The 25,748-nt window shown below is 32.2% G+C and overlaps 1 protein-coding gene across 1 annotated transcript; it reads right to left on the bottom strand.

Moving 5' to 3' along the window:
* Positions 1–20,689: 20,689 nt before the first annotated feature.
* LOC147384341 (Transcription elongation factor (TFIIS) family protein) lies at positions 20,690–24,584 on the bottom strand. The gene is made up of 9 exons (XM_086425890.1): positions 23,393–24,584; positions 23,109–23,177; positions 22,826–22,908; positions 22,324–22,379; positions 22,112–22,236; positions 21,979–22,006; positions 21,541–21,854; positions 21,370–21,460; positions 20,690–21,247 (listed from the first exon to the last, which is right to left on the bottom strand). Exons 1-9 carry the CDS (start codon positions 23,804–23,806, stop codon positions 21,123–21,125), a joined length of 1,305 nt encoding a protein of 434 aa, XP_086282016.1. The 5' UTR covers positions 23,807–24,584; the 3' UTR covers positions 20,690–21,122.
* Between the last annotated feature and the right edge of the window lie 1,164 nt (positions 24,585–25,748).

Below are 25,748 nucleotides of genomic sequence, written 5' to 3'. Positions count from 1 at the left end.
TTTTTAGTGAGGATGATCACTACGGTGAGGAGATCATCCTCACCAAAAATCAACCCATTCCAAAACTTCTAGCCCCAGTTTACAAGTTGAAAACTTGTAGACTGTCCATTTTTTGTAAACCATTTTTGATGGGGTTAGAGGTTTTGGAATGGGCTCATTTTTGGTGAGGATGATCTCCTCACCATTTTTTGTAAACCATTTTTGATGGGGTTAGAAGTTTTGGAATGGGCTGATTTTTGGTGATGATGATCTCCTCGGTGAGGAGATCATCCTCACCAAAAATGAGCCCATTCCAAAACCTCTAACCCATGTTTTGAAAAATGTTTTGCCAAAATGTTTGTTGCTGAACATTTCCCTATATATATATATATAGGGGACGGTTCAGCAGCCCTAAAGTTTGCCAAGTTTGGTGCCAAACATTTTTCAAAATATGGGTTAGAAGCTTTGGAATGAGCTGATTTTTTGTGCAGATGATCTCTATGATGAGGAGATCATCCTCACCAAAAATCAGCCTATTCCAAAACTTCCTACCCCATCAAAAGTGATTTATAAAAATTTGACGGTCCACGATTCTTCAACTTGTAAACTAGGGTTAGAAGTTTCAAAATGAGCTGATTTTATCTGAGGATGATCTCTTCACCGTAGAGATCATCCTCACAAAAAATCAGCATATTCCAAAACTTCTAAGTCCATCAAAAGTGATTTACAAAAAATGTTTGGCACCAAACTTGGCAAACTTTAGGGCTACCGAACCGCTCCCATATATATATATATATATATATATAGAGAGAGAAATGTTCAGCACCTAACTAATTACCCAACCATTTGCCCAACCATTTTTGTCTTACATGGGTTAGAAGTTTTGGAATGGGCTGATTTTGGTGAGGATGATCTCTATGGTGAGGAGATCATCCTCACCAAAAATCAACCCATTCCAAAACTTCTAACCCCATCACAAATGGTTTACAAAAAATGAATGATTCATGATTTTTCAACTTATAAACATGGGGTTGGAAGTTTTGGAATGAGCTGATTTTTGGTGAGGATGATCTCCTCACCATAGAGATCATCCTCATCAAAAATCAGCTCATTCCAAAACTTCTAACCGGTGTAAGACAAAAATGGTTGGGTAAATAATTGGGTGTCGAACATGACCCATATATATATATATATATGGGCAATGTTCAGCACCCAACCATTTTTGTCCTATATGGCTTAGAAGTTTTGAAATAGGCTAATTTTTAGTGAGAATGATCTCTACGGTTAGAAATCATCCTCACTAAAAATCACCTCATTCCAAAACTTCTAACCTCATGTTTACAAGTTGAAAAATCGTGGATAGTTCATTTCTTGTACATCATTTTTTATGGGGTTATAAATTTTGGAATGGGCTGATTTTTGGTGAGGAAGATCTCCTAACCGTAGAGATTATTCTAACCAAAAATCAGTCTATTCTAAAACTTCTAACTCATGTAAAACAAAAATGGTTGGGCAAATGGTTGGATAAATGGTTGGGTGCCGAACGGGACCATATATATATATATATAGGGAAATGTTCAACACCTTACACTTTACCCTACGCTTTATCAAACGTGTTTTGTCCTACATAGGTTAGAAGTTTTGGAATGGACTAATTTTTTGTGAGGATGATCTCTACGGTTAGAAGATCCTTCTCACCAAAAATCAGCCTATTCCAAAATTTCTAACCTCATGTTTATAAGTTGAAAAATCGTAGATCATCCAATTTTTGTAAATCATTTTTTTATGGGGTTAGAAGTTTTGGATTAGGCTGATTTTTGGTGAGGATGATCTCCTCACCATAGAGATCATCCTCACCAAAAATCAGCCCAATCCAAAACTTCTAACCCATGTAGGACCAAACACGTAGGGTAAAGTGTAGGGTAAAATGTAAGGTGTGAACGGGAATATATATATATATATATATATATGGGAAATGTTCAGCACCCTAAGTTTTACCCTACACTTTAACAAACGTTTTTTGTCCTACATGGGTTAGAAGTTTGGGAATGGGCTGATTTTTGGTGAGGATGATCTCTATGATTAGAAGATCATCCTCTCCAAAAATCAGCCCATGCCGAAATGTTTAACCCCATGTTTACAAGTTGAAAAATCGTGGACCGTCCATTTTTTGTAAACCATTTTTGATGAGGTTAGAAGTTTTGGAATGAGCTGATTTTTGGTGAGGATAATCTCCTCACCATAGAGATCATCCTCACCAAAAATCAGCCCATTCCGAAACTTCTAACCCATGTAGGACAAAAAATGTTTGTTAAAGTGTATGGTAAAACTTAGGGTGTCGAACGGGACCTTATATATACATATATATGGGAAATGTTCACCAACAAAACATTTTGGCAAAACATTTTTCAAATGTGGGTTAGAGGTTTTGGAATGGGCTGATTTTTGGTGAGAATGATCTCCTCATTCTCACCAAAATCAGCTCATTCCAAAACCTCTAACCCATCAAAAATGGTTTACAAAAAACGGACGATCCACGATTTTTCAACTTGTAAACATGGGGTTAGAAGTTTTGGAATGAGCTGATTTTTGATGAGGATGATCTCCTCACCGTAGAGATCATCCTCACCAAAAATCAGCCCATTCCAAAATCTCTAACCCATGTTTTGAAAAATGTTTGTTGCTGAAAGGGACCCTATATATATATATATATATATGGGTCCCGTTCAACACCCTAAGCTTTACCCTACACTTTAACAAACATGTTTTGTCCTACAAGAGTTAGAAATTTTGGAATGGGCTGATTTTTAGTGATGATGATCTCTATGGTGAGGAGATCATCCTCACCAAAAATCAACTCATTCCAAAACTTCTAACTCCATCAAAAATGGTTTACAAAAAATGGACGGTTCACGATTTTTCAGCTTGTAAACATGGGGCTAAAAATTTCGGAATGGACTGATTTTTGGTGATGATGATCTTCTAATCATAGAGATCATCCTCACCAAAAATCAGCCCATTCCAAAACTTCTAACCCATGTAGGACAAAACACATTTGTTTAAGTGTAGGGTAAAGCTTAGGGTGTTGAACATTTCCTTATATATATATGGCAAATGTTCAACAACAAACATTTTGGTAAAACATTTTTCAAAACATGGGTTAGAGGTTTTGGAATGGGCTGATTTTTGGTGAGGACGATCTCTACGGTGAGGAGATCATCATCACCAAAAATCAGCCCATTCCAAAATTTCTAACCCTATAAAAAATGGTTTACAAAAAATGGACGGTCCACGATTTTTTAACTTATAAACTAGGGCTAGAAGTTTTGGAATGAGCTGATTTTTGGTGAGGATGATCTCTATGGTGAGGAGATCGTCCTCACCAAAAATCAGCTCATTCCAAAACCTCTAACCCATGTTTTGAAAAATGTTTTACCAAAATGTTTGTTGCTGAACATTTCCCATATATGGGCCAAAAAGTTCGGAATGGGCTGATTTTTAGTGATGATGATTTTTATGGTGATGAGATTATCCTTGTCAAAAACCAGCCAATTCTAAAACTTCTAACCCCATGTTTACAAGTTGAAGAATTCTGGACCGTTCATTTTTGTAAATCACTTTTGATGAAGTTAGAAGTTTTGAAATGAGCTGATTTTTGGTGGGGAAGATCTTTTCATCATAGAGATCACTCTTACTAAAAATCAGCCCATTCTAAAACTTTTAACCTATGTTTTGAAAAATGTTTGGCTCTCTTTAAGGGCTCAAACACTCCCCTATATATATATATAACCATTGAAAAGGAAATTGAAGAGTCCTGTAAACAAAATATATGTTTCAAAATATCATTTTTTTAACTTGATTTTTTAACTTGATTTTTTTTATTTTTTTTCCGGTTAGGCAAGTGATGTGATTAGTGTTTAACGTGAAGGTGGGTTCGACATGATTTGAACCTAGGCATTGGATCAACACTCCACACACCTTTACCAACTTAGCTAAGTTGGCATCTTCTAATTTAGTTACGATTAAAAAACTTTTTTACAATTGTCATCGATTCATCTTTTGAAGTTGCATGATCACCTAATTGTCAATATTACTAAATTTTTTTTTTTTTTCTAATATATGTAATCAAACAATAATTCATCCACTTATTTCTTGTATTATAAATAGCATTTTTGACTCTATCCTTTTTTCATTATTTTATGATGCAATAATTTTCTAGATCAATAAGCAACTCCAAAAAAACTCTTCTTTGTTGAGATGGATATAGATAGGATTCAAGTACACCTAAAGAAGACTAAAGCTTTAAGTTAAGGTACTTATCAAAAGATAATGAAAATGGGGTGCCAATAAAAGTGCTTTAAAATTGGGCTGATTTAGCCATATCCGTCCATGTTTAGATCAATTTAAGATATCCACTATATTTTCAAATTCATTACATGCATCATGTTAACGAAAATGATCTCATACCTCAAATTCAACATCTTGAACTCTTTTTCTAAAACTTATTTTTATTTATTTATTTTAGATTATGATATCCACTGTATTTTTATTTTATTTCAATTCTCATTATATAAATGCTCACAACTATTTTTACACAACCACCCAGATGTTGTCCATTTTTTCAATATTTTCGACAATACCGTCAAATGTCATTGGATCTTGTAAAATGAATGGCATAGGAGAGATTTAAAAATAGTTGTCACTTGCAGATGTCCCTCAAACGTCACACACACACACACACACACACACATATATATATATATATATATGATAGAAATTAATATATTAAAAATAGATCAATTAGTATTTTCTATATTATGAATGATTGGTAAGTAGAATATTTAAATTTAAAATTTTGGAGTGATTTATGTTTATTAGAATTTTTATATTTGACTTACTGTTAAGTGTTTAGAAGTGTATATTTTACCATTATTCTATAAAGCACTTAACCGAATTTTCTAACCTAGAGATAGAATTTTTTTCATGAAATCATGCATGATAAATAATTCATCATAAATGATATTTTATTAACTAAATTATATGTATTTTCACAGATTTCAAGGGTTTAATTATATATCCGTTTCTTATAGGCAAAATATATGAAAATTGAAGAATAAAAAATTAGAGACCAAAGTCAAATTCAAAGGTGGATTTGAAGGTATTAGGTACCAATCCCGCCCGACGAAAGGCCTAAATCTAAATAAAAATAAGATGATTACATATTTCACCTGTGTGATTACAGTGATTGCTTCCCTAAAAATTTGGCGATGAATGTTTGTGGCGCCCCGCCAAACACTAACATAAATCCCCATGTTATAACTCGAGGTACTAGGTGGCATCTTGAAATTTCGTCATGGCCTCCTCTGTTTATATTAGCATTCCAAGACGTTCAACCTGCACTTGATAAATGACATACATTCTTGCATATATACATTCAAAATATACTACTAGCGGAAGCCTATATACATTTAATAACGTACAAAAATCAGATTGTGGAAGAATAAGTTTATATATACGATTATACATGAATTCCTCACTCTGACAAAATTCCTAACACTCAAAATCAAAATCTATATTACTCTTAGACAAATCGACACCACTAGGGGTAATAACCCCAGTACTCACCAGGTAATGGACTCTGGTCATCTATCTGACCTACCAGCTGGTCCCCACTCGCTGGTTCTATGCCCGTCTTGCCAACTGTAGGCTCTGAAGCTAAAAATATAGGAAGGAATGGGTGAGTAACAATGGTTACCCAGTAAGGAAACAAATAATTTCTGCCAATAACCTCTTCTAGCATGAACGAATAAGCATACTGAATCATTTTAAGATATGCAAAGTTTTACAGAGTAAACTACGATTAATTGGTACATATATCTAGGGATGAACAACTAAACATTTTAAAATTGACATTACATCAATCACCATTACTCACTATAACATTTTCTTTTTATACAAATCTAATTGATCAAATGGAAACATTAAACATGCATTTCATTTTATATATTAAAATAAACAACAGATACATAATACACAATGGTGGAGTATTGAAATTAGAGAGTTGGGATTCTGACTGGATCGCTCCCAGTCGGGACATGATGTTACAATTCTTCTCTAACTTTTAGTTCCTGATTTTGTGGTCAATTGCTGCATTTACCACGTTTGATTGACCATTTATCCAGCTCAGGCTAGCCGTTTGACGTGACCGTAAGCAATGGGTTTCTTTTTGATGTGTCAGAACGTTCAACTACTATAGATTGTTAGTGGTCACTGACTAATCATCTTCGTCTATGCCTATTATGTGTACATGTGATTCCCAAATATACAAACAATTCGTAGACAACCACCTTTACATTACAAGTTCACTGGTAAAAATAGAGAGGAATAAACTCGGATTCTAATTATGATTCCACTCTCATACGTGTCTCATATCATGTATGAGCTTGGTGGTCCCTACCGTACATCCCAGGATAGTACACCACTCCGGATGATAGGACATACTGTTCCTTCACGTATTCACAAACTCTTTAACAGCTCACAAAGTAGCTACATATATATATAATTTTCATTTGAAAATCAAAAGAAAATTAACAATATAAGATTGAGAATGGATATCCAGTTTCCTAACATGCAAGTATGGCCAATCGGTCTAAAATAAATAACAAAACGGAAACATAAACAATGCCTTACGCTAACAAAAAGTAAATAAACATGCAACCAGTAATATTATTCTCGGATACCCATTCACCAACCTACACACAATACAACAATGTAAAATGCAAACATCACCCCTCGGGTGTGATTATGAAATTTTACTGTTTTCATACCCTTTTTCCCCTTTTTTCAATTTTTACAATTTTCAATCTCTTTAATAAAATATCCATTTTCTGATATTTATCAACTCAATATGAGTTCATTGAATATTAAATCACATTTTTCAACTATAGAATTTATTTTTATCAATAATATTGAAAAATAATACAAATTTATATCAAAACGGGATCCGAGCAATGCACAAGACCCAATTTATGGAAATAACCCGTTAAAATACCCTACCCACGTATAATTTGTTAAAAATACAATTAAACATATCAAACATGCAATTTCTGACGTGAATTTTTAAATAAAAAAAGAATTCTATATTTTGGAAATACATCAAAAAAATTTTGATAAAATCATAAATGCAATTTTTACAATCTACGATTACTAATAGAAATTGAAAGTTCCTTATAATCTCTATGCGAAAGGATTGAAGCGTGTGCGCGAAAATCGACGATCGACACGAAAATCGATATGGACCAAACTTCGAAGTGACTGATTTTTTAATCTGACCCGATGATTTTAAAGATCTCGATGTCGTCGTCCTTTCTCCCTTCTACGACGGAGGACGGTTTGACACCGAAATAGACAAAATCTGAGGTCGAAATTTTGAAACCCTCGTATATGTATACGGCTAATTTTTGACAATATGGGGTGAAAGAGAAGATGAAATGAAGGGATCTTGGGTGGGTTTTATAAATGTCGAAGCTACGGATCTTTTTTCCTTCTGCGGTGGTCGTCGACGGTGAGCCGTTTGTTGTAGATCTGCGATGGAAAATCAAAGAAAAATAATAATAAAAAAATTTAAAACCATTAGCTGGTTTGGACGAATTGGAGAAGACGAAGAATTAAAAGAAAATCTAAAAAATTTATTTATATAAAATTTGGGACGAAATCGATATTTCGTCTATTGTTTCGATTGACGATAACTTGACCGTCCGGACTCTAAAAGTGACGAATGAATACTCTCTTTCGCTTAATTTTTCGTTCTGAATCTAATGGTACAGTCAATTTCTATAAATTCTATCTCTAACAAAAATTTACTTTTTTAGCCTGAGGTGACCCTTAAAATTGATGTCGTTTTCATTTTTGACGATAATTCGACTTTCTGATCTTCAAAAATGATAAATAAATAGTCCATATTCAATAATTTTTCATTACAAACTCAATAGTGTAATCGAATCTTAATAATTCTTTCTCTAGCAAAAATTCACTATTTTAGTCGGATCCGACTCGGTAATCGAGGATTTTGTAACTTTTATATTCAGACTTGCATTTGAGCGTGCTTACATGCTAAAGTGTGTTTTTCGATCATTTTAAATCTAATGGTGAAGTCAGATTCCATTAAAAATGATCAGAAACATCCTAAAGTTTGACCCCAAATTCCAACTTTCAAGATTTTCTTAAAATTTTAATATTTATTTTTTCTCGAGATACGAATTAAAAACTCGGGATTTTACATTGTTCCTTAGTCTGTATTCGCTTCTAGATCTGCTCCTGAACTCGAATATGAGAATTTTCTCTATTAATTCTAAATATTTTCTAGTTTTTCTGAGTGTTTTTTAGGGTTTCTAGGTGTTTTTGAATTGAAAATCAAGGTTTGGGGGTAGGTATTGAATTGAGACCCCAAATTTAGGGTTTTGGAGAGCTTTTTACCTATTTTTTCTAGAGTTTCTAAAAAATTATGAGATTTTTTGGTAGAGTTCTCTTTTATAGAAAATTTTGATAGGGTTAGAGTTAGATTATATCTCTTTTAGATAACGTCCATTTCTAATTAATTTTCAAATGATTTTAGATAAGATTCAAGTTATCTTTCTTTGGTTTACATACAATTAAATCTTTTAACTTTTGAAGAACCCTCTCAGTGGAGGGTTTATTTAATTATTTTAAATTCTTTAAGACCCCTGGTGAAGGATTTTTTAATTAAATGTCAGGTGGATCCCACTTGAATAAATGGACTGCCACCTGAAATTGTCCCATGGGCTTAATTAATCATATTTATTTGTTTAAAATTTTAATTTGATTTATTAAGATTTTATTTTAAATGTATTAATATTTTTAATTATTGATTTCAGATGTTCGACTTTTAGGGTTGAAATTATCGTTTTACCCTCAAAGGGGCATTTGTAGTTGGATGTCATTTTTTGACATTTTGGGATGTATTGGAATTATTTTTTTTATTTTATTATAAGAAATTCAATGAGAATATTTTGTGTGTGTCATTTATGAATTTTTGGCATGAAATTGGTTTGAGTCCAATGATGGGCATTTTGATAATTTTGTCAATTTTTTGTGAAAATTGGTGAAATAGTTTATTTGTTTCAACTTGTCATCTTATGTGTTTGAAAGAGTCTTCCTAAGTGTAATATAGGCTCTAGGGAATTTTTGTAATTTTTTGAGAATTTTTCTCATAAAATTTTTTTTAGTCCCAAAATGATGATTTCTATGTTTCGGGTAATATTTTCCAAATGTAGTGTGGTTTATAAAGCTTATTTGTGTTGAATATCTCATTTAGGCTTTGGAAACATGTTTAATGACAAAAAAATATATTTAAAATATTCGTCCATCATTGAGAATTGTCACAATCGGATTAACAAGTTGATTAAGCAAGTGAATGTAAAAATGAGGTGTCTACAAATGTTATTCTTTGGTAGAAGATATGAGCAACTAAGACAAGACCCAATCTTAACAACAGATGTGAGGATTTGAATGTCAAAGTAAAAGACATTACATTTTTGTCGTTTGATTTCTCAATGAGTCGGGGCATCTAGATCTTAGAATTTTTATTTTCCTTGAACTAAAGGTTTGTCAAATCCTAGAGCGTACTCTTACTGACGAAATATGATAAAAACATACTAAATTTTTATAAAAGAAAAGAGTAGTGTGTGATGGTGTAATGCTTCGAGCATTGATCAGATCATTGAGTGTAAATTCTCCTTGATTAAAGAAAGTTAAGTCCTTGAGGATGAGCTCTTGTTGATAATGAGGGTGTCAGATTCTCGAATTTTGAAATTCACCTTGATATATGCAAATATTACTGAACATGTGTGCAATAATAAAACAATTGAGTAAAATCTGAGAAAAACTGAGTAAAATATGAATAAAATGAGCAAAATCTAAATAAGACTAAGAGAAAATCAGAGAAAAATTCAAGTAAAGTCAAGCAAAATTTGAGCAAAATCTTAGAGTCGTTCTCTACCTAATCTAGGTGAAAAAATAATGAACTGTATTATAAGGAATTCTACTCTATCTAATCTGGGCGAAAGAGTAATGAATTATATTCTTGAAGTTCTACTCTACCTACTTTGAGTGACAGAGTAATGAAATATATTCTAAGAGTCTTACTCTACCTACTCAAGGTGAAAAAGTAATGAACTATTATATAAGAAGTTCTACTTCACCTATTTTGGGCGAAAGAGAAATTAACTATATTCTAAGCAAAACAAATGCAAAATCATGCTTCTGTATTTTGAAATTTTTTGAAATTTATGAATTTTAGAACAACGTTTGACTTTCTTTGAACCTTAGGGGTATTCAAAAATACTATCAAGCGGTAACTTTTAATTCAGTGTTGACCTTATCATTTAGGGTGAAAGAGGCTTAGAAATTTTGACAACAAAATGCCTCTAGTCTAAAAGGAGAATTTGCATTAGGGATAAATGACTGGACATAACTTGAAAAAATGTCCCTAGTATGGGGGGAAAGACTACAAAATTTACATATTGAAAAAAGCCCCTAGTTAAAAAAAAATTGAAATCTTTGATAACCACAAGCGCAGTAAAATGTTAATTTTTAATAATGGCCTTTATGTTGAAGGTTTTGAGTCAAGTTCAAAATAATTGGAACAAAATATTTTCTTCTGAGATTCATCTTTGAATACATCCTTGCTATCCTTCGGTCCACTTAGAGAAGTGAAAATTCTCAAATTCTTCGTAGATGAAATACTCATATCTTTTGAGTCTTTTTTTGGTTAAAGTTGGGTATTGATTAAAATCGGTGACTAGGTACTTACTTTAGAACTAATGAAGCTTCGACTTGACTACTTGGACTTCTATTGTTTTAGCTTAGGCCGCCTTTTCAAATTTTCAACCTGGCTAGACTGAGATTTCTTTTTTTTTTTTTTTTTGCTCTGACTTTTGCTTAAATCGCCCTTTCGGATTTTAAATCTAGTAAGTATGCCCTAATTTTTACCTAAATCGTCTTTTTAGATTTTTCAATTTAGCGAGCTTTTCTTTTTTTGTTCTTGATTTGAGTGTTACCAAGGTCGTCCTTCAAAATTTCAACCTTGTGTACTTGTCCTAATTTTTTTCCAGAATGCCCTTTTAGGTTTTCAATCTGGCAGCCTTTTTGTTTTCCTCTTTGAACTTCTAGAGTTACTATCTAATCATGTTTCTCTTTTTTTCTTGAAATTTTTGCACAATACTTAAGAGAACTTTGAAAGGTGGGTTTAAGATAAGGCCTGAAAAAAGGGATTTTGAAGCTCAAAAACTTGAATGCCCCTTACATGGCATTTCTTTTGATTTTTTTAATGTTATTTTGATGTGGCATTTCGTTGCCTTTTCTTCTCCGATTTGACAGTTTTTTTTTTTCTTTTTCTTTTGAGGGAAATATATTTTTATTTTTTTGATGTGGTCGTGTATGAAGTAATTTCTTAGGTTGCCTACATACCCTAGATTTTTGGAATCAAACTAAAACGTAAGTACATTCCTTTCCCTAGGTTGGGTAGTTGGACTGAGAAATAAGAAGACATATGTATTTTTTTTTTAATATATATTTTAAAAGGTTGCGAAGGGTTAACAAAGGAGGTGCTAGTTTAGGCTTTGCCATTCTCATTGGCAAAATCATTGAATCTCATGGACTTTAACCTCATCTGTCTGATTTCATCATGCATCAATGGAATCTGATCAAGGCCTGAACTTTATCTCAAATGAAAATCAATGAACCTTCTTCATCTTTGAAACCCAAACGATAGATAAGAGTGGTCAAAGTACCAAGCATATGGGTCAAAAGATGAGTTAGAGCAGGAAGTGGTAAGGGTAAGCAACCGATTTTCACCGCTTCTTCATCTAGTAACAATTCAAAAGTTCTAGAGTTGCTCAAGGGCATTAACAAGAAGGTGACTCTTGTGGATACTTTCTTGCAAAGCAAACATGAAGATTATCCTGAGAATCCACAATCTTTTGGTGATAATGAGAGTGAGAGTGATTAATAAGTGATTGTTGGATATTTCTTTTTGTTCATACTCTATGGTTTTGTAATAATATCATGACAATTAGGGGACAATTTAACAAATGAATAAGGTAGCAAATAAACATTATGATACATTTTGATATGCATTATGATTTATTTTGATTGATATATTTTGGATAATGATATGTCTTGATGGTGTGTCATATATGTTTGTTTTCGTTTGTTTCGTATGATCATATTCAAGTCTGATATATTATATGATTATGATTCCTGAGGGAGCATTTATTAATCTTACATGTTCTAAAAACTTTTTATCCACTAATGTGTTTTTCTGAGCATATTTGAGATTTTATTACAGTTACAAGATCTCATGGAGTTATTTGAAGATCTATTCTGAAGATTTTTTTTTTAGTTGTTCATAGTTCATTTAGTTGTATTTACCATGGATTTGACAAAGGGGAAGATTGTAAAAGTATTTGTTTAATCCATAATTTGTATAGATTTTTTCGTAAATTTTTCATTTCTTATGTAATTGAAAACAAGTTGGAAAGTCTAAACTTGAAGAACTTATTGAAGCATATTCGTTGGAGCTTAAGCTAAAAATAGATGAGAAGAATAATAGGGGACCGATCTAGATCAACACAAGCTAAAAATCCAAAAAGGTAAGAGCATGTGTGAGTGTCCTTGGTCAATTGATGGATAAATGTATAGTCGATCGAACCCAAAACTCTTATACCTCTTTTTTTGTGATCACTCAGGGCGATCAAGTATTTTCAGTTGACCAAACCCAAAACTCTTATACCTCATCTTTTGTGATCACTTAGGTGATTGAGTCCTTTTGGTTGACCGAACCTGAAACTCGTGTATCTCCATAATTTGATTACTTGGGTGACTGAGTCTTTTCAGTCGATCGAACCTAAAACTTGTGTACCTTCATATTTTGCTCACTTGGGCGACCGAGACATTTTGGTCGATAAAACCGAAAAGTCTCCTTCTTCCTTATTGTGGTTACTCGATCAACTCAGACGTGTTTGGTTGACGAAACACTTAAGTTTCAAATTATGTAACTATTTCATAATACATTTCTAATGACTATATTTTAAGTTTTTATTTCTATCAGGAGTCTATCCTTGGTTAGGGTTTTTCATTTGAACTCTATTCTCTATAAAAATGAAAGATCTACCAAAAAAGAACATTAATCAAAGTTCAACAAAATTTGAGATAAGCTTTTGAGATTTTCTTTCTCATTTTCTTCTCTTCTCATATATTTTAGTAATATTCTATGTTAGAGAGAGAGAATTATTACCTTTTTATCTCGAGTTTTTACAGATATTTCTTGTTGAGAGATCTTGAAATGACTAGGGTGAAAGTATAAGGTATAGTGTCACGGCAGTGTGCTCACTTTTCTTTGTAAGCGGTTGTAATCTGAAAACATTGAATAAAAAGACATCAACTCAAGTTATTGAGCTTTCTGAGAGTGGAGTAAGGATTGAGGTCGTCGAATCACAATAAATATGTGTCTCAGTGGATGGTTTGATTTCATCTGAATTCTTACTTTGCATTTTATTCTAGAGAATCTGATTGTATATGTGTAATGTTTTTAGATCAAAATTGATTGTTTAATATCTAGAAATTGATAAAAACATATTCATATCCCCCCCTCTAGGTGTTCATTATAGTTATTTCACTTCTTCTACATGGAATCGGAGACTAAATTAGGATTGATTTATGTTAATTAGGATTTTAAGATTATACTTACATTTATAACTTGGTTGATATAATTTCTATAAATACCTTATTATAGTTCATGTAATGATCATTCAATAATTCTCAATAAATTATTCCTTCTAAATGGTATAAAACACAAAGCTCTGTTGAAAGCACGACTACCATTGCACCATTATTGTGCCTAAATCTCTTTTTTCCTCTATTATTATTGTTCTGATTTTCTTCAATAAAAACACCTCCTATATCTTTACAAATCTCCCAACTTCACACATCCATGTCTCACAATCTTATTTTTTTTCTTTTTCTTTCTTCTATTTAAAATCTTATCAATAAGAGTTCTTTCGTTAAATCTCATGATCCTATTACGTGGGCTCGTGGCAAATATCATAACAGATCTAATATTTTAAATCACTGGCTCCAACAAACTCAAAAATTAAAAAAACAGGATGGGAAAACACTGGACTTTATAGATAGGCAATAACCACCAGAAAGCACAATTAATGAATTTTGAACGATCTAATAACATAACACTCAAAGAAATCAAAGAAATCATTTTCATATTCCTTCTTCAAATGACTATTTTAGAGGTACACCAAGCTGACCTTAAGCTTCCATCATCATCACTATCACGATGGGTTCAAAAATACTATAGAGTTATTCTACCAACCCATTTAACTTTTTAAATAGATTTTTAAATTATTTTTCTTGTTGAAGGTTGAATGACTTAAATGGGTAATGTTTTGAACTTGTTGGTTGTTGGTTGTTGGTCAGCCCTCTACCAGTCTTTAAGATAAGGGGCAGCGGAAGAGCTGCCTCAATCCACGTGGGTTAGACAAACCCACCTCACATCTTTGTCTTTATCCTTTCTCCTTCTACCTATATTTCTTAATTTGGCATTTTACATGTTTAAATGAACATATAATATCTATCTATTATTTATTATTAAGTAAAATATTTTAGAGAGATTTATCTGGCACGCCTAACTTTTGTACTTTTATTATAAAAACTCCCTTGAAATTCTAACAACTCTAATAAAATCTAACTTTATGAAATTTATTACCCACCAAATCTCACTTTATCAAGTTCGTGACCGGGTAAACCCTGGAATGGGATCTATGTCATAAAATTCAAATTAAAGGATTATTTTGTTATTTAATATACCTTGGAGTGGACTGATGATATAGCGTTATAAAGGATAAAATTCTAAGAATTTTTTAAAAAAAAATTATAAAATAAAAATTAATTTTCATCGTTAAATTTTAATTTTAAATCTAAGAGTTCGCTAGTCATCTGTTTTCAATACTTAAGATCAAGTTAAAAAGTGTCTTATTTTTGAATTTTTTCTGCTAAATCTGAGTTTTTCTTGAAATATATAAGATTGTGATGTTAAATAGCTAATTTTATAATACTTATGGCCCCAACAAAGTCTCTTAGTAAGATTTTTTTTTTTAAGTGACTCTTAGTAAGATTTTAAATCTTACTAACTTAGTCATGCTAGTATAATTTATAAAGTAAGGGAGTTTTTGTAATAAAATTGGAACAGATAGGCCTGCCTGGTAAATCTCTTAATATTTTATGGTATTGAAATTATAATTTTATAACTTGAAAACCCAACTCAAAGTCAAATTAAAAAATTTGCGAGTCAACTCAGATAAATCAAATAAAAATATATTAATTTATAAACTAATACTTCAAACTAATTAAAAAAATTATATTTTCTTTTTCACATAAAATTATGTATAGTTGAATAATTTGGTTGAATTTCTGGCCAGTTGGCATGTGCCAACCAAGTTACTTAGTAAAGTCTTTGGACCCTAGTTTATGGATCAAAATAATCATTCTGACCAGGTGAGTTTTCCAATTGACTCAGCCAAGTTGAATAGTTGAATAGTTGAATCCATGATTAGCTAAGTTGATTGGAGTTTTGTGGTCGAGTCAAATAAAAAATATGTTAATTTTATAAATATTTAAAAAATAGTTTTCAATAACTTAAAATAAAGAAAAATATTTTTTTTTCATTATGAAAACATTATATATAACAAAACAGCTCAATCGATTTTTTTGGCCCAACTCAGTGAGTTTTTGAGGCACTTGGCCGATTTGACTTGATGAGTTAGTTCCATCGAGTATGTGAATCAAGTCAACTCGAAATCGAATCAACAAGCCAAATAAAAAATATATGAATTTATAGATATCTAAAAATAGATTTTAATATTTTAAACTAAAAATAATATTACTTTTTTAATAATGATTTTTCTGACATCCCCCTCTAACATACGCTCCTTGATGTGGCATGTGTCAGAACCATAGACTTTGTCCCTCGAGTTACATAACTGCACATATTTATGGTGATGTACAGCTGTGCATCCCGAGAAAAATATATATGGTTCTAGCCCATGCCACGTCAAGGAGCATATGTTAGTGGGGACGAAAGAAAATCACAACTCTTTTTGTTTATCTAAAAAAATACTATATATAAACATACTCGATTGAGTTTTTGATTGACTCATTGCATTTTCAAGCTAACTCAACCAAGTTGGCCAGTTGACTTCACGGGTTTGAGGGATGACTCACCTTGAACTCCGCTAATTTGGAGTTGACTCAAGTTTTACAAATATGATTGGAATACAAATATTAATATAAATGTATGAGTCAACTAATTAAAAATATGGGAAGGTGACCAAAACCTTTGTAAGCTATAAGCCTATAATATTTATAAGATGCCTTTTTGAATGTATACATATATAGGGTCACGATCCATGTACGCATATATCTACAACGTATTCTATCCTATGTGGGTTAAAATTTTCGAACTGAGCTGATTTTTGGTGAGGATGATTTTTAGTGAGGATGATGAGGAGATCATCCTCACCAAAAATCAGCTCATTCTAAAACTTTGAACCCCATATTTATGAGTTGAAGAATCGTGGACCGTCAATTTTTTGTAAAGCACTTTTACAAATATGATAGGGTCAGGTTCCGTGTACACATATATCTACTCATACATCTAAAACGTATTTTGTCCTATGTGGACTAAAACTTTCGGATTGAGCTGATTTTTGGTGACGACAATCTCTATGACGAAGAGATCACCTCACCAAAAATCAGATAATTCTAAAACTTCTAACCCCATATTTATGAGTTGATCGTAGACCATCCATTTTTTGTAAATCACTTTTGATGAGGTTAAAAGTTTTAGAAGAGATCATCCTCACAAAAAATCAGTTCAATCTGAAATTTTTAGCCCATATAAGATAAAACACGTTGTAGATATATGAGTAGATATATGTGTAATATATAAAGGATATAAAATTTAGATAAGCCCATCCTTATCTAATGGATGGAAAAGTCTTTTTCAAATTCCTCCACTTGTTTGTGGATTGTTGCAAAAGTTAGTGTTATTTTTCAAATGGAGCATAAATAAAGATTACAAGAAAGAAGTGTGATGCATGAATCTTGTTTGCCACCCCATTATTTTTAAATTAGAAAATATTAATTAATATATTTTTATGATCTACAAGAGTAGTAAATTATGATGTTTTTAATACTCTCATATGGCTAAGAAGCACTTAGGAAAGTGACTTTGGAGTCTGGAGCGATGATCAAATATTTTGTTGCCAAAGTTATAAAGTTTGATTAGAAATTTTATTTTATGGGATTAGATAGATAGAGAGAAGAAATCAAATTTATCTTTCATTGAAAGAAAAAAGTCATGTTTATCAACTAAATTCGTCGACAAAGATAATTTGAAACATATTAAAAATTCAATAAACCGGTTATTAATTAGGAGAGGGTCCCTCATGTATAAACATTCAATCCAATCCTAAAGGTGAGTTAAACTAAAATCTGAAAAAATATTCAATTATTTTCTTTCCTAGAACCTTAAAAATAATTGCTCTGATACCAATTGTTAGACCTCAATTCTGGATCTTGGGGTGTGACAACATATCGTTCTATCGAGAAAAAAAAAATTTATAATAATAATAATAATAATGAAAAATTGATTTATTTTCTGACAAAAACAAAAAAGCGAAGAAAGGTCCCACCAAATATTTGACAACTCTAGAATTGGAAAAGGGGTTGTGCCCCAGATAGGATGTCAAGAAATAATATCAACATGGGAAATCAAGAAAAAAGTGTCATCTCCAACAATTACAAAATCAGATCGAAAGCACATGAGTGTATAGGAGAAGTTACAAGTAGGGTAAGGCATCTAAGAAATTATTGACCTATATATACTTTTAGAATATTCATCGAAAAGAGATATTTATCAATTTTGGTATTTATTTATTTTAGCTAAAATGGAAACCCATCTTAGGATTATATTTTACTGAATATAGGAACGGATCTCTGTAGTAAAATTTTTTTTTTAATTTCATGGAGTTCCCTTTAGTAGTTTGAGTAATTGAGATATCATCACATCAACAAAACACTAAATCTAGATCGTTTAAATTTAAGAGTTCAATCATTGTTCATTTTCAAAACCTTGAATCATGATTTAAAAAAAAAAACTTTTTGTGGATTTTATGTTTTTTTTTTTAATAAATCTGATCTATGCTTGGAAGAGGATTTGGGTGTTATTGAGTTAAAAAGAGATCAAATCAAGACCTTAGAAAAATCAATTATGGCAAGTGATCGATATTGAGGGCATTTTGATAGTCTCTCACAAAATATTGTGGTCAAGGAGTATATTGTATTATTATTATTATTATTATTATAGTAGTAGAAGTAGTATTTATTGATGGGGGCAGATCATAGGACATATGTTAAAAACAATGGTTTATCAAAATATGGGTTAAAGGTTTTGGATTGAGCTGATTTTTTGTGAATATGGTCTCTATGATGAGAAGATCATCCTCACAAAAAATCAGCTCAATCTGAAACTTCTAAGTCCATCAATAGTGGTTTACAAATTATTAGTAAAATATCGACGGTCCACATTCTAAATCATTTTTTATGGCGGTTAGAAGATTCAGATTGGACTGATATTTTTTTAGGATGATCTTCTCATCATAGAGACCACCCGCACAAAAAATCAGCTTAATCTAAAACTTCTAACCCATATTTTAAATTATTATTATTATTACATTGTTTTTACGTATATCCCATGATCCGTCCCCTTTATTGATTTTAACAATAAATTAAGGCGAGCTCTATATACTCCCACTTATGGCATACACCCTTTGTACTTGTGGGTGTATGTAACAAAATCTTATCGACTATTGTCACCTACCGATTAATTTTAAAACAAACAGCTACCTATCGAACCTTTCAATAATTTTCAGTAAATACATATCGAGCATTTTATAAAAGGTTCAATAATAACATATTGAACGCTTTTCAAATAGGATCTTGTGTAAGAAATTGTTTAGTATGTAACTACTGATCTAAGAATCATAAATTGGTAGAAACATACTGAAAAATGTGCTATCATACGGTACGTACATACCCAACAAATCTTTAAATGGGGATCCCATGTGAAAAAAATGCATTCAATATGTACCTACCAAAATTTGGTAATGAGTTCAATCATCGACTTATTGAATGTACTGGAAAATTTTGGAAGAAAAAATTGATGCAAACAGTAAAGATAAATTGAATTTTAACATGGTTCATTTGCAAAATGATAAAAAATAATAATTTCAAGAACAAAAGATGATGAAAATAAATGATAAAAACTCATTTTCATCTATAAAAATGCTTAATTATACCAAATAATAATTAAAAAAAGTAAATAGATTTTAATGAATAATATCCCCACAAATGGATCAAAAACATGATTGTTTGATGAATCTTTAAAGAAAAATCGGTTGATTATGTGGATTCGATTGAACTTTGATAGGATTTTTCTATATAAATGTTCTGATAAGATTTGATATGCTTCCAATCAGGAGGGAAAAGTTGTGTTTGTTCGGTGAGTGTTAGGTAGGTGTATGAACACAATAAAATTTAAAAGGGTATTTACGTGTACTTAGACATTATTGATATTTAATGTTTAAAGTGGGTACATCAAGAAAAAAAGTGGGTGTATATAGCGCTGGCCATAAATTAAACATGGTTAAGAGTAGGAAGGTGGGTCATGCTTCCCTTTGTTACCACACCAACTGCCTCTCCATTTTCACTTTTTTGAAAGTCAAGTATAAGTATGACCACTCAGTCCAAAAAGGAGGCCGAAAAAAGGGAGAAAAGTAGAGAGAGAGAGGAATAAATTGGATGAGAAAGACTGTCTGAGCCCACTTCAAATACTGCGTGCGCTTCACGCTTTGGATCATCAAAAAGTCATTTTTGTGAAAAAATAATTTTTACAAAAATGCCTTTTTAACTTTTCGTTTTTCCATTATTATAAAGTTGGATCATTGAACTGAGTCTCTCAATGAATTGGAGACCATACTTTTGGAATTTTCCAGTAGAAAGTTATTTAATTCTGAGAATAAAAAAATTCCTTTTCTATTAAGGGGAGATTTGAGAATATACTCCAAAGAAAAATCTCTCTAAAAACTTTGTATTATTCCCTATAAAGTAAGTTTTGATCTCTATAAAATTTATGTATTTTCAAGAAATCTGTCTTTCCTATCATGTATGTAGACCATGTGAAGTTGCCTCAAACATCACAAGTTGTCTTGAAAAAACGTGTTATCAAACACACCCTTAGGTTTGCTTACACCATTTCTTTTGATAAAAAGAAAAAGGATTGGAAAAAAAAAGAGAGATTTGCCGCACCAACTCTTGCTAACACCACCCAAATTCATATGTAAATCACCAAAGCTTTTGTACCCCAAAAAAAAAAAAAAAAAAAGTCGTTTTTAGTCCCAGAATGCGTGTTAATTAAGAGAATTGTACATTTGATCTTTCCACTATCATAGAAACTCAAGTAACTTGAAACATTAGAAAGATCACCCTAAGTGGGGTTGACCTCCCACCACTGGAGACTGAAAGCCTGCAATACATATAAACTACAAATATAATATTGGAATAAGCTTCAACTGGTCTAGATTCATATTGACAAGAGATACATAAATACAAGTAATGGTTTCTATGAAAATGTACCTCATAATGTAGCTACTACATGTATTAACTGACTATCTAAGTCAAGTTCGACTGATGAAAAAAATGAAAAAAAAGACTGTTGGCAGCTAATTAGTACATGGGGTTGGTGCAAATTAAGGTTTTCTCAACAGATTTGAATCACCTTTAATTGATCTCCCAATGTCTATGCCTCCATGTTGATTCTTAAATTGTTTTCGGAATTTAAACAAAGGTCAAAAAAAGTCTTGTATTATACCTCCTCTCTTCCCATCTCCAACAAAATGAGTTTGTCAGAAAGTTTTTTCGTCGAATTTCAACCATGGGGTGGATTTATTGGTGCCGACAGTGCGAGGCAAATGATATATTAACTGACACTCAATCTAGCGCCGTCCATTTGACCAATGCCGATTGTGAGTCATAGGTCTCACATGAGGATTTTTGTTACCCAAACCTTGCTTAGGCAGATCTCGCAACTCCATAACTTGTATCGTTCGTTGCTTCTTGGCTGTAAATAGGAAACAAAATTGTATAGAGTTCAATTTCAGATTGGATTCAACACCTAATATACTAAACCTAATAGAACAAAGAAACCAATTATAAAAATCAAGGTTGGTTGAATGAACGAACCATTCTCAGCTTGTTGGTACCCTTCCTGAAGCTTTCTCTTGCTAGCTTCGAGTTTCAATTGAACTGAGACTTGATCTGAAGACTTTGATTTCTGGAAGACCTTGTCGAAATTAGGTTGATACTCGAGGTTGAATTTTAAAAAACCAAGAGATTTTTACTTACGACACTTACATTTTGTTGATTGAATACTGGCCTGTTTTGAACTCCAACTACATCCATTTTTTGCTGCAACTTTGCCTCATTGTTGGCTCTGTGATCTGAACTTAGCTTTGGAGGTCTCCTTGGTCCTGAATCATTGGTGGGCTTAGTTTGTTTGATTGAAGTCTCTTGTTTCATCATCTGTTGTTGACCCTTGTTCTCCTTTACGAGCAGGTTTGCTTCATAGGGTGTTTGTGGTTTCCTCTTGGGAATGTTGTGGTTTTGAGATGTGGGTCTTCTTCCACTATCAGGCTTCTTGTCAAATTCCCCATTGTTATTACAAGGATCTGCAACAACATTCCCCAAAGAAAAAAAATGAATTTTTCAAAAGAGCTTGGGAATTCAACAAGAAGAAACAACCCACAAATAACTATAAATAGGAAGCATAGTAAGTTCTCGAATTTGACTCACTTCCATCATCATCCATGCCATCAAAGAACTTCACATCGGTCCAATTAAAGAACACAAAAGAAGAAGATTTTGGTCAGATTGCAAGTACACGACATAATTTCTTCCTTGAGAGATCGAGAAAATGTAATTCTACCTGAGAGAGCTCCATTGAAGTAGGTTGGGTAGTTAAGAAAGCTCCTTCATCTAGAGGAGGAGAAGGAAGCCCTTCTTCTTCGTCAAGAACCGATGGGTTGACAGAGTCTGGCGAGCCATCCGCAACTATAGATTTACAAGTAAGATATTTGGTTTTAGAAGGAAAGATAACACATATTCAAACAAACTATGACGTAATTTAAAAACAATTACCTGTAATAGGTCCCTTATTAGCACTGACCCACTCATCTACCATTTCCTTCCATCCACTGCAATCCATAGTAAACAATTGAAACTCATATATAAGAAAAAAACTTTCAAACGACACGTTCATCAATGGATTTGCTACAAAGAAACTGAAATGGGTCTAGTAGTTTTCATCAATATCTACAAATGCATACAAGACTAATTGGGTCATCCATGAAAACATGAAAGATACTAAACGAGGAATGACAACATATTGTTAGATCGATGAAATACTCATAAATGTGTGGTCTTCATCACGGGAATTGAGTTTGCTAAGTTATACAAAATTAATGCAAAAGAGTGCTAATTTAGAGTAGAATGAAAAGAAACCAAACGGAATAATTGGTGCCAATAAATTTTGAAGAAAAACTAATACTAGTAAAGCATAATAAAAATAGGTATCAACCCTCTTTAAACAGATAATATGAAGTAGAAGCTTAGTTTACTAGCAAAGCTACAAGTTTCGTACTCGATGAGAGTTCGAGCAAGGCGACGGATCTCCTTTGATCCATGCTTCCGGAGACCACTAACGGCCTTCCCAATTTCAGTTGCCTGAAGAAAAATAGAACTGAATGAGAAGACACCCACCAACTTTTCTAAACACATACAAAATAAAGATCGATAACAACAACTTTGATATTCACAAGAACATATATGAATATTTGGATTACTTTAAATACAAATAGAAAGCAAGATCAATAACATGAAATTCAATTAGAGATTTGGAGAGAAAATAGAGATTTGATTCAAACCTGCAAAGTATTCACAGTGAGAGCCATCAATTGAAGCTTCCTTAATGATTCAAATAAGGTCCCATAAGTCTGTACAATCGAAACACCTCGAATTAGAACCAAAATACCCATTAAAAGAAATGTAAAGATACATTGATCTGATCCTCCCAAATATCATAGCCAGCACAAATCAACAGAATCCCAAACCCCTAAATCTAGAAACATCAAGAATTCTATATCAAATCTAATCAACTAACAACAAAAACTAAATTAGGAAGAAAAGCTATTAAAACAAACAAACAAACCTCCAATTCACTATTGAAAAGAAGCTCTTTGATCCTCAAAACCTCTCCAACAATCTGACTCTCCTCTTCAATCTCCTCCGTTAATGCTTCGGCTTCATCGTAACTATAATTGCTCCCTTGATTCCCATTAATTTCACTTTCCTTCCCTCCACCATTCTCCTCCGAATTACTCTTAAACCCGCCATTCTCCTCCTCTTCTTCCATTACTGGTAACTCGACACGGTCACATCCCGAACAACGGGCCAATCCACAAGTGAAGAGGGTCTCAGCAATTCGATCCCTCTTCACCTTGAACTCGCTGGGGGAATCCAAAGCAGCAATGATGATTGCGTGCTCAATTACATCGAAAATATCAGCATTTGCACTCTGAAAGTACTCCCTCCAGTGATCAATTGCACCAGATTTCAAAGACATGTTGAAGATCAGAGAAGCTGATCCAATTTTCCTCCTAAAACCAAGTCAACAAATCTCTCCTCACTAAAACACCCAAAAATAAAATGATCGACTTTTGCATGGAGTTCTCTCAATCAGAATCAAGAAATTGTGTTAAACAATCGATTCTCCAATCAGATTTTGGCTACAAAGATCCTACTTTTTACACGATTTCGATCAAAATTTTCAAGATTTTGATCAATAAAGTGTATTGGTATCTCGATTTCTAAACAAAATCAATCGAACCTGCAGCCAAAACCCTAGAATTCGAAACCTAGGATCGGAAAACAGGTGTAATAACCTCTTGATTGCCTACCCAGAAACCTAAACTCGATTTTCAATCAAAATCACGCAAACAAAATTCCTTAAATTTCGGCAAGAAATCCAAAATTGTCAAGAAAAAAAAAAGGGGGGTTTTTTTTAAGAGAAAACCGCCAAATTTGGGGGAAAAAGTATGAAAGAGAAAACCTGCGAGTTTCTCTGTAATTGAAGAGATGGGTAGGAAAATCAAAGACTGAAAACGACTCAAATTCGTTTCGAATCAAAGACCTGAATCGGATGAACCCAGAATGGATTATTATGAGCGGTTTTGCAAAACCGTTTATTGTGTGAGAAAGAAGGGTATTTATTTGTTGTCTTTTGATCTTCTTCTCTCTTCTGTTTGACTTGTTCGATTCAAACTTCCAAGAGGTTTCTTGCAGAGAGAGAGACACAGAGACTTGGGAAGCTTTTCGAGATTAGATAGACGACCTGACAAAAACAAAGCCCCTTTTTTTTTATTTTTTTTTTATTTTTAGGATTTATTAATTTTTAATATTCCAAAGTTATTTTTGTTTTATGATAAAAGCTGTTTTTCTCCAAACGCGATTTTTTATGGACGATTTATTAGAGTGTCTTAACGAATCGCCGGAACGGTTACGTATCGGACATATACTCGGCATAAAATCGGCCGCCCTTTATACTGTCTGTTATTATTAGTACGGTAAAAAAGTTGGGATTGGGTAAAAATTGGGTTGGGTTGGGTTTAGTTTCGGTTATTTCTGATTTAAAAAAAATAGGGAAATTTTGGAAAATAAACAAATGAAGTTTATGAGTTTGATATCAGAATTCATCTCTTCAACCTCCCTGAAACCTTATCTTATTCTAGGGGTGTCAATGGATATTAGAAAATTCGAATTCGAAAAATCAGATATTATCCAAAAATTTTGAATATTGAATTTAAATTCAGATAATTTTATATATCTGAATCTTTATCGGATACGGATTCGGATGTTATCATTTGAAATTCAATAATATCCGATTCTAAATAATATATAATATATATTATTTTATTTGATTTATTTATTATATAAATTGTATAATATATAATAAGTTTTTTCAACAATGAAAAATTAGTTAGATAAGGAAAAATTGTGTTTTTTTTTTAATACAAATTATTCGGATTCAAATCAGATATTATCTGATATCCGATAGGATAATCGTATTAAAGTTCGGATAGAATTTTAGACCATCTGTCATATTCGAATTCGAATTCGAATATCAAATAAAAATTTCGAATTCGGAAATTGTTGTATCCGAATTAATAAGCATCCGTTGACAGCCCTATCTTATTCTTGATATTTGAATCAATAAAATTTTGAAGGTTTTTATGTAAAAATGTTGGTGGATTTAATTAAGTAGTTTATTTGTTATTAAAATGGATTTAAAAATTGGATGATCTAAGTCGAGTCGGATGAATTAGGCGGCTATAAAACCAATTTTTTTTACCATGAATAGGTATTTAGGTGTATATTAATAACTACTAAAATCTTCACCTCCCTTAACGACTAACCCCCTGCTTGCTTAGCAAAACAAAAAAAACAAAACAAGGATCGATTGGGTGTAGTTAATTCAATTAAATTTGGATAAATCTGGGAAAAGTTTC

This window comes from Akebia trifoliata, chromosome 15, assembly GCF_017979445.1.
Source record: "Akebia trifoliata isolate Shusen 1 chromosome 15, ASM1797944v1, whole genome shotgun sequence".
Lineage (NCBI taxonomy): Eukaryota > Viridiplantae > Streptophyta > Magnoliopsida > Ranunculales > Lardizabalaceae > Akebia > Akebia trifoliata.
This window is presented reverse-complemented; position numbering and strand designations above follow the sequence as displayed.

Coding starts and splice junctions, on each gene's coding strand:
- LOC147384341 (XM_086425890.1), bottom strand. CDS start 23,806: ATGTCTTTGAAATCTGGTGCAATTGATCACTGGAGGGAGTACTTTCAG. Junction 23,178..23,392: donor TTTTCAATAGTGAATTGGAG/GTTTGTTTGTTT, acceptor TCGATTGTACAG/ACTTATGGGACCTTATTTGA. Junction 21,461..21,540: donor CAGTATTCAATCAACAAAAT/GTAAGTGTCGTA, acceptor AAGGTCTTCCAG/AAATCAAAGTCTTCAGATCA.